At 46.9% G+C, this 16,183-nt stretch overlaps 1 protein-coding gene across 2 annotated transcripts in view; it reads left to right on the forward strand.

Annotated features, from left to right (window-relative positions):
• The window catches only part of TTC39A (tetratricopeptide repeat domain 39A), a 721,538-nt gene that overhangs the window by 526,294 nt on the left and 179,061 nt on the right, over positions 1–16,183 (forward strand). For both annotated transcript variants that reach the window (XM_085602648.1, XM_085602649.1), the window contains exon 3: positions 1,396–1,527. In XM_085602648.1, the coding sequence (XP_085458774.1) occupies positions 1,396–1,527 (132 nt within the window). The remainder of the gene's footprint in view (positions 1–1,395; positions 1,528–16,183) is intronic.

The raw sequence follows: 16,183 nt of genomic DNA on the forward strand, positions 1-16,183 counted from the left end.
GAGGAATAGCCGGGCATATTCCCTGAATAATTCCTCCTATCCCTAAGAGGAGCTCTGCATCGTGTCAGCTATTCTCTTAGTTGCTCTTTTTAAAACGATTCCCTCGCAGTTTATTTCTTTAAGGTCAGAAACTGCAGCTCAGTTGAAACATTACTGCTTCTTGCAGACTATTTACAGGTCTGAAATTGTTGACTGCTTCTATCATATACTCTTCTGTTAAATCTTTGGTCTATTCTGATGAGACTTATTTTATAGACTCTACTGTTTTGGTAATGTGCTATTCAGATTCATGTTACTACAAACATGTGGCACAGTGCTTTCAATTGAATAACACAGGGACACCATCCTCTTTCTGTTATGTTTTCCACATTGATCAATTCACTCTGCTAGCCTTCTGGTGAAAACCATGTTGGCAGTACTAAAAAAGTAATTACAATCCAACTGACAAAACATGCTGGATTGCAAAATGCTTATAGCATTTTTTCGAAACTCTGAAATCGTTACAAAGTTTGCCAAGTTTAGCTGGGAAAAGAAAATCTGAGAACATGGGTTTCACTGGAAAAAAAACAATCTTAACCAAAAGTTACCTTTAATGGACTAATTTTGACACAAAAATATTTTTCTGTGAGAAAGTTCTTCCACAAGAGAGTGTTTCATAAGTTTATTGAACTTTCCAGACAACATTTAAATTCTGTCCACTCTTAAAAATCAAATCACGTTATAATATATGCAAAGTATTGACTTTTTGTCCTAGCAAAGATACCATATATTTTTTAGGTTACATCCAACAATGCCCTGCAGGTTTGTTCTACGTTATAATTTTAGTATTGCATGCGAATTGGATCATTTGAACCCCTACTCCCACTCTTGGGGGCTGATTTACTCCTATGGAATATTACACCATACTGAGGTAACATTATGTGTGAGTGAATAGATTTACCCAAGTGTGAATACAAAACTTGAATTTACAAGAGTAAATTGAAACATTTGCGCATGTAACTTGAACGCACACACTCAAATGGCCTTGTGAGTCGGCCTCTAAGTAGAAATTGTATCCTACTGAAGATATCGACTCGCAACCATAGTTAGAAACCCTGACTGAATGACTGGTTTTAACAGGCTTCTGAATGCACTAAAAACATTTAAGGGCCTTTAAGTGTTCCTCACTCCACCCAACAGAGTCAGGAACCAATTTGCTTTCCCTTCTCCTTCAGACCGGCAGTATCTTCAAGACAGAATTTCTTTTGTGTTTGAGTGGAAGATCTCTCTAAGGGTCATTGTCTCCAAGTTCAATTAATCACAAGTGTTTTACTCCAAGATATGGTGTAAAGTGCAAAAATAATCTTGTTGCAGTGCTGACAGTCCTACAAATAATATTCTTTCTCTTCTCTGCAGATCCAAGGACAGTATGTATCATGCACTGACATATGCCACCATGTTGGAAATGCAGGCGATGATGACTTTCGACCCTCAAGATATACTCAATGCTGGAAACACCATGAAGGAAGCTCAAGCAGTTTGCCAGAAGTACGTATTTTTTTTATATTTTCATTCTGAAAGCATTATATTGTGATTAAAGTAGGATTTATTAGAGCAAATTCTGTTTTCTTTCAGCAGCACCGTAAGATCTTGTTAGGATGGTTCGTTTCATGTCTCCGTGTTGTGTTTGTAGTTTATTACAAATATTTAATTTATTAATACACTTATTTAGTACAGCCTAGCCTAATGCAGGGAGGGGCGCTGTAGGAAAAAAAGAACCAAATATGAATACGTTAATAAATACGGAAATAAAAAAGTTAATTTAAGATTTTAAATGAATTAAATACATTATAGCAGGAAAAATATTAGACCATTTAATGGATAGATAACTAAGCATAGGTGTTCGGATCGGAACATCACTAGCATGGCAAATGGACATGCACCTCTGCCCTGAGTGACCTTGCTGCATGTGAAACTGGTATCCTGGCTTTTTGTTGGCCCAGTGTTTATGCTGAGGCCTCGAGTTGTCCATGATGATTCTAAGGTCTGAATTCTGTTCTGTGACCTGCAGAGCTGCACTAGATGTGTCCTGTTTACTGACAGAGAGCTCCTAGGCTGCCGTTATGAAGCGGGAATGGGAGCATGATGATTTTTGTAGATTTAGAACACTAAAGAGACCTTTTTTCTGGTTCAGGAGGAGTGCGGCTGTCTTGTGTACAGGTCTGCTTAAATGTCACACACAGGCCCAGCGTTAACATTTCATGTTCCTGTTGAGTATGTGGTTGTGACATGTAATAGTAGCTTGGCTTCGTAGTGTGCCGATATTCTGACCGCTGGGACTGGTAGGATCCATTTTGGATAGTTCCTCTTCTGACATGGCGCACGATATAGGATGGGATCCAACTTCTCCAGACAGTGGAAGTGTATTTCTTGTATTCCTAGGGTTGAAGGGAGGCGTCCCAGATAATGAAGGATGGGAGGATGGAGACAGAGCTAACTATAGAAATTTAGTGAAAACCCATATTAGGGAATTGATGATTAGTCATTTTCGCGCTCTGCCATTGGATTGTTGGTAGGTGAATGAGGGTGAGTCAGCAGATTCCATGAATAAGGACGAGGTGGTTTCTACGTCAGGCAGGAAGGGTAATGAAAGCGATGTGCCAAGTCTTCACACTTCAATGTACCTGTTTTGGGATATTTATTTGAGGTCAGCATCATCACTACCTGCTGTGAGAGTAATCCCCTTGCACAAAGGCTGTGTCTGCACCACAGCCAGAAAAGAAAAATTGGAAAAGAACCACCCCAAACCAGCTCCTGAACGTAAGAATGTGGATTGACATGCCCTTTCTAGATATTGAGCTTAGAAATGCATCCACCTGTGTTCGATTTCCAAGTACATTTTGACTAATGAAGTGAGTGGTCCACAAAGTATTGGAAGAGCTGCCCCATAGGGTTCAGTACTCCCTTCGCCATGTTGTCATAATCTAACAGACACGTTAAAAGACAACACTAGGATTGGGAGGTCATTTGAACTTTTTCTTACTGCATTTCAGATCCCGACCAGTATTAATAAGAATTTAGAAGCTCTCCCCCCGTGATGGAGGATGGGCCTCCGAATGGTATGTATTAATGTTTTGCACCCGAAATCTGGTCAGAAAAAACATTAATACTTTACCGACTATAAACATGTAGTGGTAACCCATTTGCCAATGGAAGGAGTCCTCCAAGAGACCTTTTCCTCTTTGTGAAAGTTGGCACAAACCTTGTTTAAGAGTAGGCAGTGGTCCTATGCAGCACTGCCTACTCTTAAAAATGTCACATAAACGTTTCATTTTTTTTTTTAAAAAGCATTACGTTCCCTTTATCGAAAATCGGTTGCATTTAATAATATGCTTTATATAAAAGAAATCACAGATATGGTGGTGTGCTGACATCAGCAGGCCACTGTTCCTGTGATGGCTGTAATTCCTAGTGGGTTGCAATTTGTGACCTACCTCAATGATATGCATGTGGAGAAGTGTGGCTCAATGGTTAGAGCGGCAGACCCTGATGCCGAGGTCTGGTCCGGGACCAGGGTTTAATTCCCGTCTTGGCGGGTCTTGGGCTCATAATTGCTCGGACCTGATTTCTCGCCTCGGTGCCTATTCTAATCATGGGTCCCACTCTGCAACTCTGGGCAATAGCTTGCTTAATCTCCACAACGGCCCCAACAGCGCTGGGATGCCTGGCTTTGGCCTGGGGATGCCCAGGAGTGGACATTTCACAGGGAAAAACCAGGAAGGATTCCCTAGCAGTATGAGTACAGCGCCGGGAAACCCCGAAATGGGGTAGCTGTGCGCTATATAAGTACAAACACATTTAGGTAATATTGCAACTCACTAGGAATCTGTATTTTGCGAATCAACCTTTTAGTGCATAGGTTGGTTTGCAAAATATCACACTGGTCACAAAATTCTTGGCCGCAAATTGCAACCACTATTGTGCGACTAGTGCTATGTATAATCGGTCCCTAATTAGCTAATCAAAATAAAAAGCAACTTTTTGTCACTTAAGAGACCGAAAATAATGTCACGAGTTTCTGTGAACATCTCCTGGTACAAAATTAAGAAGCAAACTTCTGAAAGCAAGACTGGGCCTACTGCCACACTAGACCTTCAAGGGAGCTTGTGGCCACATCCTGTGTGATTCTTGTAATGTGAAGCATGTGTCATTTCTCTGTCTACTGCTTTTAGTTTCCAGCAAAGACTTTTAAAATGTTGTTTTCAGATTATCTACTGATGATAGTCAAAGCAAACCCATTTTCTAATGAAAGAACACAACGTGTTTTTTGGAGGTGTATATATTTGAAAATGCTTTTATATTATTTTTAATGTTATGCTGATCTAAATTAGTACAGCACCATTTTGCCTTAGTGTGGTCTTGCAGCGCTGTTGGGCTCAAGGGCCTTCACACCCTATTCTTGATGATGATGTCGCGAACCGCAGTCAGTTTCCTGACAGTTTGAGTCGTATCATCAGTGATGTGGCTGTGGCTATTATGCTTCTATTAGCAGTTTGTGTTGTTCGGTGTGTGTAGCTGCTGGTTGTACACGTCTAGTATAGGCCATCTCGAGGATTGGCACGTGCCTTGTCCGGCTTGAAGTCTGTGCTTGAGATAATTGAGGGCGCTAGAGGCCACCCAGCTATATGCACTATCAGGGCAGCTGTGTTGGCGGTTGCTCAAGGTTCTGTCCTGTGTGTGTTGTAGGGTGTGGTCTGTTACTTATTGGAAGGCGCAGTTGTATTCACAGTGACTCAACCGCAAGGGGCTTCATTCAGATGTGCATCCCCAGCTGTGTGGATCATGCTGTTATGAGCTCATTAATACCCAACGCCATTGAGGGATGGACCCCCTCAAATAAATATTGATACATACACAACCTTTAAATAATGTATATACATACAAAATATACTTGGTTTGGAAACATTTTTTTATGTTAACAAATTGCACATCACATATGAAATGATTTACAAATGGACTTCGAAGAAGGAGACGAGAAAATCTGCTAGCACCTCTCATTCTAAAAATCATAACTGTTTATAAGGGTTGCTTCTGCTTCTAAAAAATGTTATGCAATTTGGATGTGTAATCGAGTAATAAAGGGCGTGTTTGCTTTAAAGTTGTTGTTTGTGCATGTTGGATGTTGTTTATCTATTCTTGGTCACAAGATTGTCATTCATTTCAAAGGGCACATGAAGTTCTTCATTGAATCATAACAACTGCACCACTGAATCTAAGGAGGAAGTGGGATTCCTGGCCAGATGCACTGAGATACTGGTCCCAAATAGTGCACAGGCTTTTTGCAACGAGCATTTGATTTTGTGAGCCAACCTATATAGTATTAGTTCGATTCTCAAATTCACGATTCGCGAGGGCCCCCAGAACGACCTGCATAATGAATATTAACTCCCATGATTGTAGCTTGCAAGGACAGCAGACCATCCCTGTGTTTCCAGTTCCAAATGGAACACTTTTTCTGCTTTTAAAACTGCCTGTGCTCATTAAAGGAACCAGGGGGCATATGTATCAACATCACCATTTGCGATTCTCAAATAGCGATTTTTAAAGAATCGCTATTTGAGAATTGCAAAACGGGATGTATTTAAAAAAATGCAAACTTTTTGCGATTTCTTAAAATTCCTTAATTGCGATTAGCAAATTGCGAAATCGCAATTAAGGAATATCTGCCCATTCATTTCTATGGGCCAGGAGACCCATAGGAATGAATGGGAAGTAATTCTCAAATAGCGAATCGCAATTTGCTAATCGCTATTTGAGAATAATTTCAAAGGTGCAAGGGTGTCATGATGACACCCTGATGCACCCCTGAAATGAGCATGTGTGTGCATATGGCGCACATACATGCCCTAAGGGCATGTATGAGCGCCACGTGGCACTTTGTAAAATTCAAAATAGTGCATTTTGAAAGGAAATCGCAAATTACCACCAACTGGAAGTTGGTGGTAATTTGCGATTTCTTAAGGATAATTCGCACAACTTGGGTGCTTTTTACATATCATTTAAGAAATCGCAATTTGCGATTTCTTAAATGCTTACGCAAAATTAAGAAATCGCTAAATTAGCAATTCCTTAATTTTGCGATGGGATTTGGCTCATACATCCCGATTACCGATTTTTTAATCGCAAACGCTGTTATTTTGCGAATCGCAGCGTTTGCGATTAAAAAATCGTTTGATACATATGCCGCCAGGACAATTAAAAAAATACTTTGGAAAAACATTAGCCCATCCCACCTGACATTGCCAGCAAGAATTTTAAAAGGACACCCTCTCCTTCACAAACTTGTTTTGAGGTGTTGATAACCGAACAATGGTTTGCAACCACTGACACATTGCATACCTAATTGCAACTTAGAAGGGTTCCGCTTTTACGCCACCTCACTTGCGATTCAGTATGGATCGCAAAACCCATTTTATGAGCCATGAAAATGAGTTTCATACATTTGAAGCAGCCATTTTGCAGTTACAAAACTTGCAAGTTTGCAAATTGCAGTTTGTGCTTTCAAAGTTGCTAAGTCTGACTCTTTTTTTTTTTTTTTTTTTTAAACCGTTTATTACAAAGTTCAGAGAATATACAAAGATGGGCCTACAACCTTCAGGCCGGCCGCTAGCAATCAAGAGGAGCATAAGATACACACAGTAGACCGCAGGCTGCGGCAAAGGGAAACGTACAGGAGTTAGCCGCGTTGATGGCCACACCATCCGGACCCCACATGACGGTTTCTTTTTAACATAAATAACAACAAACAAAATCAAACCACAAGGCAACCCACGATCGAAAACAGCAGCATGTGCTCCCCTAAAAGGGGGACTCTACCAATCCATAGGAGTATCAAAGGGGGGGGAGAAGGTCAGAACAAGGACTGGGTGGACTCAGTGCCCGGTACCGGAGAGCTGAACCGGCTAAGGGGACGGGGCAGGCGATGGATCGGGCAATAACGGCGGGGCACAGAGTCCCCTGCGGTAGGCGTTCCAGGGGCCCCATACTTTCACCCATGTCCCAGGCTTACCTCTCGCTACATACACCACCTTTTCCCGAAACATGCACCAGTCCATATTTTCCTTCCAGGCCGAAACAGTCGGGGACCTCTGGGAACCCTACAGTTGAGCAATATCACGCTTAGCCACCATATATCCCAGAGTCACCCACCACGTCTGTGGTGCCGAATAGTCAGTTGGTTCCCACACGTTCAACAGGCATCTCCTCGCTTCGGGCAGCAGCGGCACACGCGTAACCACCCGCAGGACCTCATGCACACCACGCCAGAATCGCTCCACCTCTGGGCACTCCCACAAAATATGAAGAAAGGTCCCCAAAGAACCACACCCACGCTTACACAACCCGTCCACAGCATAGCCCATACGCAATAGCCTTGGCCCCGTTATATAGACCCTATGGAGTATCTTGAGCTGGACGAAGCGAAGGCGGGCCGGTATGGCCACCTCTTTCGGGGAGGCCACCGCAGAGACCCAGTTCTCGTCGTCCAGTTCCAAGCCATCGGCAACCCAAGCCTCGCGAAGATCAAGCAGCAATCCCGCACGGTCATTGATCAGTTTTTTATAGATTAACGAGATCGTGCTTTCCGGTACATGTCCATCCAGCACTCTATCCTCCAGAGGGGAGTACTCCGGGATGGAGGCGACGTCCGGGAAGGCGGAGCATAGTGCATGACGGATCTGCATATACCGAAAGTACTCCCTGTCTTGCAACTGGAATTCCGTCTGCAGCATCCCGAACGTTTTGAATCCCCCCCTCGTCCAGAGATCCCCCACCCTGCTGATGCCTATCATGTCCCACTTCTCGAAGCCCTTCGAGGTCCACAGGGAGCCCAACTGCTCAGATGCGTACAGTGGTGACGCCCGGGTCAAACGATCCTTCCACCCCATCGCTACATTAGCCGCGTGCCACACTCGTACCATGACACGCGTGGGGCCCGTCAGACGTGAGTCGAGCGAGCTGGAGTAGAGCGCTCGATTATAGTCACATCCCCCGGCAGTAGCATCTTATCCATTTCAAAGGCCGGGTTTAGGGCGGGCCCGTAGAGGCCGTGATTAATCGCAGCCAGCTGGGAGGCCCAATAATACCATTTAATATCCGGGAGGGCAATCCCCCCGTCATACCACGGGAGCGTCAGCTTCGCCAGGGCGATACGCGGTCTCCCGTCCCAGAACAGGCGGCGTTGCAAACTCTTCACCTCACGGAAGTAGCGCGCCGGGACGAGGTCCATTGTATTCTGCAGAGCGTACAGGAAACGCGGCAGCGACATCATCTTAAACAATGCCGCCCGGCCGAGCGGCGAGAGCGGCAAACGCCGCCAACGCGCGACATCCTCCTTCAGGCGCTGGAGGGGGGGGAGCAGGTTTCGATAATACCGGGCCTCCGCATCCAGGGTGATGAAGATACCCAGGTACCTAAATCCCCGCGGGGCGATCTGGATAGGACAGCCCCGCGGAAGAATAGGAGCCTCCCCAGAGAGAACATACACGCACGATTTAGCCCAGTTGATGACAAGGCCGGAGTTACGACCAAATGATTGCAATACATCAACCAGTACTATCAGTGATTTACGTGGGGAAGCCAGGTACAGGAGAATATCGTCAGCATATAGAGACACGCGGTCCTCATACTCGGGGGTCCAGCGGAGACCACGAATAGAAGGATTCCACCGCAGCCACTCCGCCAGGGGCTCCAAGGCAAGCGCAAAAAGGAGCGGCGATAACGGGCAGCCCTGCCGCGTGCCCCTGCCCAACTCAAACGGAGCCGACACTCTACCGTTCACAACCACCTGCGCCAGTGGGCCAGAGTACAACAATTTAACCCAGCTGATAAACCCTGGGCCAAACCCAAATTTCGCGAGCGTCGCCCAAATATATGGCCATTCAAATGTGTCAAACGCCATAGTGGCGTCCAAGGATGCCAAGATGGCCGGCTCCCGTATGAACGGGACACGTGCGAGCACCCCATGCAAACGCCGCAGGTTGAGGGCTGTGTTACGATGGGGAATGAAGCCGGACTGGTCCTGGTGGACCAAGTCACACACCACGCCGACCAGCCGATTGGCCAAAACCTTGGCGAGAATTTTGGGCTCCGCATTCAATAACGAAATGGGTCGATAGGATGTGACCCGGTCCCGTGGCCTCCCCTCCTTGTGGATAACCACGATGGTAGCCAGACGCTGGTCTAGCGGGAGGGAACCCACCGAGTGGGCCGCAAGGAACATAGCACGGAGATGCGGCGCCAGCGTATCCGGTCGCAGCTTATACAACTCGATGGGAAGACCATTAGGACCCATGGCCTTGCCGGAAGCGACCGAGCGTATAGCGAGGGCAATTTCTTCGGAGGTTGGAGCGGCATCCAACAACACTCTGTCCTTCTCCGAAAGGGAAGGCAGCGCGATATCTCTGAGCAGGGCATGGGAATCCTCTTCAGAGCGGGAAGACACGGGGGAATACACCCCACGGAAATAGTCCGCGAAGCAGGAGACAATTTCCTCCGGTTCAGTGACACACACACCATTCGTTTTCTCAATCAACGGGACAACTCGACTCGCTCTCTCTTTTTTATCCAGCCACGCAATCAATTTACCGGCCTTATCACCCACATCATACAATCTCCCCTGTTGCTCTCTACTGAGGCCCCTGGCCGCCTCCGTGACGAGGGCCTTATAGGCCGCTTGCTTGAGTTGGAGAACATGCAATTTGTCATCCGTCACCCCACATTCTAGATCACCCTCCAACTCGGTTATCTCAGCTTCAACACGGGTCACCTCCTCCCGCTCGCGCCTCCGGGAGTGGGAAATAAGGGACAGGGCCTCTCCCCGGAGTACTGTCTTGAACGCCTCCCACAGTGAGACCGCCGATGACACAGACCCCACATTCTCGTCAAAATAGCGCTTAAGGGATTTAATCAGCTCTGCGCGAATGGTGGGGTCACGCAGGTACCAGGGATTGATCAGGGCCACTCTACCCTCTCCCCTCGGCAAAATATCAAAGTGCAACAAGAGCGGGGAGTGGTCCGAAATACCCCGTGCCAAATGGCGCACCTCTCCCACCCTCCCCACATAAGCCGCTGGGACCAGGATATAATCCAGCCGTGAGAGACTACCATGAGCTCCTGAATGGAAGGTGTACTGTAGCTGCGTGGGATGCTTTAAACGCCAACAATCCACCAGCCCCAGGGTATCCAAGAGGCCAGATAACCACGCTTGGGCCCGGGGGAGATCCCTAGGGGGGTGACGATCCACAGTTCCGGAAACTACAGCATTAAAATCCCCCCCCACCACCAGAATCCCCTCCGGAAGGCCAAGGAGGAGGCGCCCCAGGTCTGCAAAGGTGGTCGTCTGCAGCCCCGGTGGGACATATACTGACACAAAAACGACCACTCTGCCCTCCATTCTGCCCACCACAACCGTGTAACGTCCCCTATCGTCATGGCGCACCTCATCAATCTCCAACGGGAGCGAGTTTTTAACCATAATGCCCACACCCCTTGAACCAGACGTGAAGCCCGAATGGGCCACAAGGCGGTAGCCCCGTCGATTCATAGCGCAAAAGGAGTTGCCAATGAGGTGCGTCTCCTGCAGAAAAACTATATCGGGCGAAATTCGCTTCAAGAACTGCAGGACCACACCTCGTTTTATCCTGTCCCCCAGTCCATTAACATTCCAGGACAACAAACTCAGTCCCCTACCCCCCATCATAAACAGAAGTCATCACTCGTCCCCCAGGGAGCACTGTAGAGGTAACACAATGAAACGTTTGCCTTGTGGTGTAAACGAACAACACCCCACCCCACCCCAACCCACCCACTCCAACAAAACTCCCCCCTCCCTGCACCCCTGCATGAGCCCGGACAGCCCCCCCAACTTGCAGTGTGCCTGTCGCCCCTATAGAATGAAACTAGCTAGACCCCCTAGAGGAGGAAAGAGTACCCCTTCTAGACCCCACACAACCTCCATGGGAGGGGAATGTACAAAGACAGACGCTCGATCGAAAGTAGCATCATATTCGTCCAGAGTGAGGTCCAATATTGACCCCTCAGTCCCGATCCAGTGGGCCGTCTCCTCCCGCCGCTCCCCCCCCGCCATCTCGATCACGATCCCCAGACAGAGTGTCCAGCCAGTCCCCGGCCGCTTCAGGACGATCAAAAAAGTGCGTGCGACCATCCACCTCCACTCGCAGCTTGGCCGGGAAGAGCATGGCGTACTTTAAGTTCAGGTCCCGGAGCCGGCGTTTGACGCCCAGGAAGCTCAGTCTTTGCTTCTGGACCGCTTGGGTGAAATCAGGGTAGAAGTTCACCTCCATATTTTCCAGCTTAACCGGCCCATGTAATCTGGAAGCTTGCAGGATAGCGTCTCTGTCCCGAAAGTTAAAAATCCGGGCAATGAGAGGTCGCGGAGGGGCTCCGACCTTCGGCCTTCCCCCGGGAACCCTGTGGGCCCTCTCCACAGCAAAAAATTTACTCAGTCCCCGAGGCTGGAGATGGGTAGCGATCAGGTCCTCCACAAATAGATCCGCCGCCGCTTCCTCCCGTCCCTCGGGTACTCCGATGATTCGGATGTTATTCCGCCGGGCCCGACTCTCGGAATCCTCGAGGCGCCGATCCATAAGTGCGCTCGCCTGACTTAGCCGGCGTACCTCCAGTTGTAGTGCCGCCACCTCAGTCGTAAGGCCCGATGCGGTTTGGGCCAAAGAATCAACTCGATCGTTGGTCTTGAAAAGATCGGCCCTCACCAGGCCAACATCCACAAGGACCGCGTCGATCTTCTGTGCCAGGGTGTCGAACCGCTGGCCCACCGAGGCCTTCATCTCGGAAATGGCGCCCATGATGTCGTGGAGAGTCAGATCCGTGGGCAAGTCCGGGGCATCAGAAGGGCCCTCAGGGGACTTGTGCGGTCCGCCGGGAGATCCCCTCTGGAGGGTGTAGCGGTCCATGCTGTTGGCCTGATGGACGGTGCCACGCCGGGTCGACTTGGTCTTTGACCGATCCCCATCTTGTTTCGTGGCCATCGCCGCTGATCCCACAATCGCACCAGCAACGCCGTAAAGGGCAGGCAATCAGGGCCACGAGCTCCGGGGGGCCACCCCAGATCGGCGGGGTGGGCCACAGCAGGCAGGCAGGCAGGGTCCCCCAGCGAGGCCACACCAACACAAAAGGCTCCGCGATCCCACTTGCAGAGACGGTGAGAAAGCGAAAGCGAAAGTGCGGGGTACGCGACTCGCCAGGCCCGGCCCGCCGTTGTTGTTCACTTTGCCACTGGGTCACCCCCCAACGCATATCCGGGGTTCGGCGAGAAGAAGGCCGCAAACTTCAATCGGTGCTCACTCCGGCACCCGAGGTCCGATTCGAGAACGGAAAACGGGTACCACCTCAGCTCAGGCTCACCAACACAGTCCCCTCAATCGAGGCAGGATGAATTCAGGATAAATGTAGGAGGTTGCGGAGGTCCTCGGGAGCCTCGCACCTACGCGGCCATCTTGGTTGCGCGCTAGGCTCCTCCTCCAAGTCTGACTCTTTTTGCCTTTGTAAACACACCTTACTAAATCATTATATAATGCAGTGGACAAATGAGGTGCTAGTTACCAAGTGCCCAGTATTTTGCAAGGTAATACTGTGCCCGGTGACAACCAATACTGTCAGGTTCCCTATTTACCAGTTGTGGCCTTAGTACCCCATTCAAAGTTCTGCATCTTGAAGTGGGGGATAGCACAGTAATACCTTATGCTTTCCCCTATTCTGAGCTGCAAAACTGCTCTGATTATTGTAGTATTTCTTTGCATAATTTACTTTGCAAAAATTGTGTGTTGGAAAAGTATGTGGTAATTTTGCACAACTGGTAAAACTGATTTAAGCTCAAATTTCCTCAGCTCATGGAAGGATGGCAGCAGTTAGACCGCACAGGTAGATATTCTCTTAGAATTGATTTGCATTTTGAAGTACCATGCTTGGCTATGCATTCACGTCGTTCTAGTTAGATGAGTTAACCATAACTTGCGCCCGCGCGATGCACTGCTTATGACATCACATATTACATCACTCATGACATGGTCAGTGACATCACTGATGACATTTCAGATGACATCAGTGTTGACATCATCCAGTGACTGTGAGTGTTTTTAAAAAGTTTGAGTGTTAAATATATCTACCAAAGTGTATTGGTGAATCAGTGGGCGCATTAGTGTCTGTATGGTTGACTCAGTGGGTGCGTTACTGACTGTATAAGGTAGTGATTGATGTTTCAGTGAATGTATGGGTGAGTGACTGGTTGTATAAAGGTGGCCCCCTCCATTCATCACATCACATACCCGGGTAGGTGGTGGTCCCTGGGGATTGGAGAAAGCCAAAGAGCCTCACCCGGTTACATTTTTTTTTTTAGAAAAGTGTGTACCCCGGAGAGGTGGCAGTCCCCAGGGCAGCGCGGGGGGCGTGACCCCCTGCATTTGAATCTATTAGCTCCCTGGAGGTGGCAGTCCCCGGGGCTGCAGGGGGCTGCGTGGCTCCCGCATTTCAGTCAATTGGCCCCGGGGAGGTGGCGGGCCCCTGGGCTGCGGGGGACTGCGCAGGCCCCTACATTATTATTTTCATTGCCACTGGACCTGGCACAACCGGGGGCCTAATTAAAAGAAGCGCGTCAACCCCAGCTTTGTTTTTAAAAAGTTTTCGGCGAGATTCGTGGATCCAACACGACTCCCGCCGAAATAATAAAAAAAAAAACGCTTTGGGACCCCTCCAAGAAACCCAGGGGGGTCAGGGTGTTTCTACCCTGACCCTTTTACTTTAAAAAAAAAAAAATTTTTTCTTGTGACTCAGTTCAACCGAGTCACAAGATGGCTGCCAACGCTTCCTGGTTTGAAGTGTTAACAGCCAATCAGGTCTCAGGCACAAAATCGGGAGGGTTCGCGGATCCACAGCGGCCACAGCTGTAAATCTGACAAATCTTTAAATTTCGCAGAAACTACTAAATGGATTTACACCATTTATCAAAAAGAGTGCTTTCTGGACCAAGAGCTACCTTTCTGCCAAATTTGGTATAATTCCGTTCAGCAGTTCGGGCTGTAGCAGTGTCTAAAGTTTCCTATGGAAATTAACATGGAGAAAAAGCATTTTGGGACCCCTCCTTTTTCTTGCCCCCACTTTACGGATCACTGTTTCAAAACAGCAGCTGAAGTGAGTGTCAAATTAGTTTTGAAAATTTCATGAAGGTTTGTCAAATGACTCCAAAAATATAGGCATCTGAAAAACAGCTTTTTAATAGAAATCAGGTCCTAACTATAACTGCTTACTGGCGACCGCCAGTAGGTAATGTATATATATATATATCTTTCCAAGTTTCAGCTGGATCCACTAGCAAAGCTGTCAATGCTACTAGGTTCTAATAACAGGCGTAAAGAGTATCAGAAACATTACTTGGTCAAATGCACAATTGTTGCTGATTTACCACATTCAAATTAGGTGGTGAGGGAATGGCCAGGATCAGAGCACTGGGTTAACTGGCCAAGAGGTCCGTTAGTCAATTAAAATTGGATTACTTGTTTCTGTAATACAAAAACAGATCATGGTCAATACTTGAGAAGCTTTTATGAAATTCTTATAAGGTTATGTATATATTTTGCTCTTGGTATGAATTTGGAAAGTATTTTTAAGAAAGCCTCTTTTCCTGTTTGTAGCAAGAGTTGAGAGCATGAAGTGAGCTGCATTGCTCATATAAATAGGAGCACTGCACCTTACTATCAGACATGAGGCCAGTGGAAGGACCAATAGGCCTGCATCTGTTGGGAATGTGATGAAAGTCCCTCTACAAACCAGAGGAACACAAACACTTGAAGTGACTGGTTCTTTGCTTTGTAGCATCTCTGAGGAAAATTCACTGAATAATGTAGTGGCTGTAGCCTTTCCTCATGAAAAGAAGGGACCTGCATCTAAACCTCATTCTGAATTTCCAGTCATGGTAGCTTGTGTATTATCAGACAAGGCAAGGAAGGTTTAGGTGCAGATGTCAATAATCCTGAAAAACTGAAAAGGTCTCTCATTGAATGAGCAAGTGTAATCGGTATCCATTATACACCACTCATGTTGAAACTAGATTAGTGGAGCATTTTTGCATATTACACGTAATGTTTTAGTGCACTCTAGCTTTCATATACCTAAATTGTTTACCTGTTTCCAATATCCTGTGCACAATTGTTCAATGGGCACTGTAGATGTTGAGAAAAAACGCTCTAATTCTTTTATGCAATAACTTAAATCACGTTATTATTAGAGTGATCAATGAATACTGGCGTTTTACATTTTGAACCATCGGGCATGAATCATATAGAAGCATTTGCAAGCAAAGACCATTGCTTTTTGAGCTTTCGTCAAACATTAATCAGCAGTTTTCATTTTTCTTATGAATTAGGTTTTCATAACATCTGGTAGTAAGATTTTAACATTTTATTTACAGATGTCCTAAAAATAAATCCTAGTATTGTAATAATGTCAAACTTGTATGTTCTCTTTAGTTGCACATTTCCAGCATGTATTCAACCAAAGATTTAAAGTTTAGCAGGTTGTTAGTAAATTCTGCTCATGGCTTAGACATGCCGAATATGTAGATTTAAGATTTGATGCATCTCATTTATAAATTTTAAGTATTGCTTTTTTATCTCACCGTTTGCAACGACCCCCATCGCATAAGAAAGCAGAGTGCTTTATGCAAATCAATCCCGTTTGTACCACTATTATCCAATCCTACTTCCATTTTGTTCTAGAAATGAATTCAGTGTCCATATGTGAAGGGATCTTAACTTGTGACAAAATATGTCCAAATTAGATAAACTGTGTGTGCTTATTGTTTCTTCTTAAACAAGGAGGGGGACTGATAGGGCTGTTTAACGGGGTCCAGCATACATGCACAGATACTGTAAACTAAAAAGGGTATGCAGTTCCCCAAAAGGGATGGTACAACGAGAGTGGAGGCCAAAGGAGGGGAGTCCTCCGAGACGGAACTAGTCCTCACACACCCAGCAAGCTAGGTGTCATGCTTCATCATATGGACTCCGTCATCGGCAGGTCGGCGGTGCAATACCCGACGGGCACCCATAAAGGGGCTCTTTAGCGGAGATCTTCTGTTCCTGCCGTATGGTGCCATGGGTGTGAGGGCCCT

This window comes from Triturus cristatus, chromosome 4_2, assembly GCF_964204655.1.
Source record: "Triturus cristatus chromosome 4_2, aTriCri1.1, whole genome shotgun sequence".
Taxonomy (NCBI): Eukaryota; Metazoa; Chordata; class Amphibia; order Caudata; family Salamandridae; genus Triturus; species Triturus cristatus.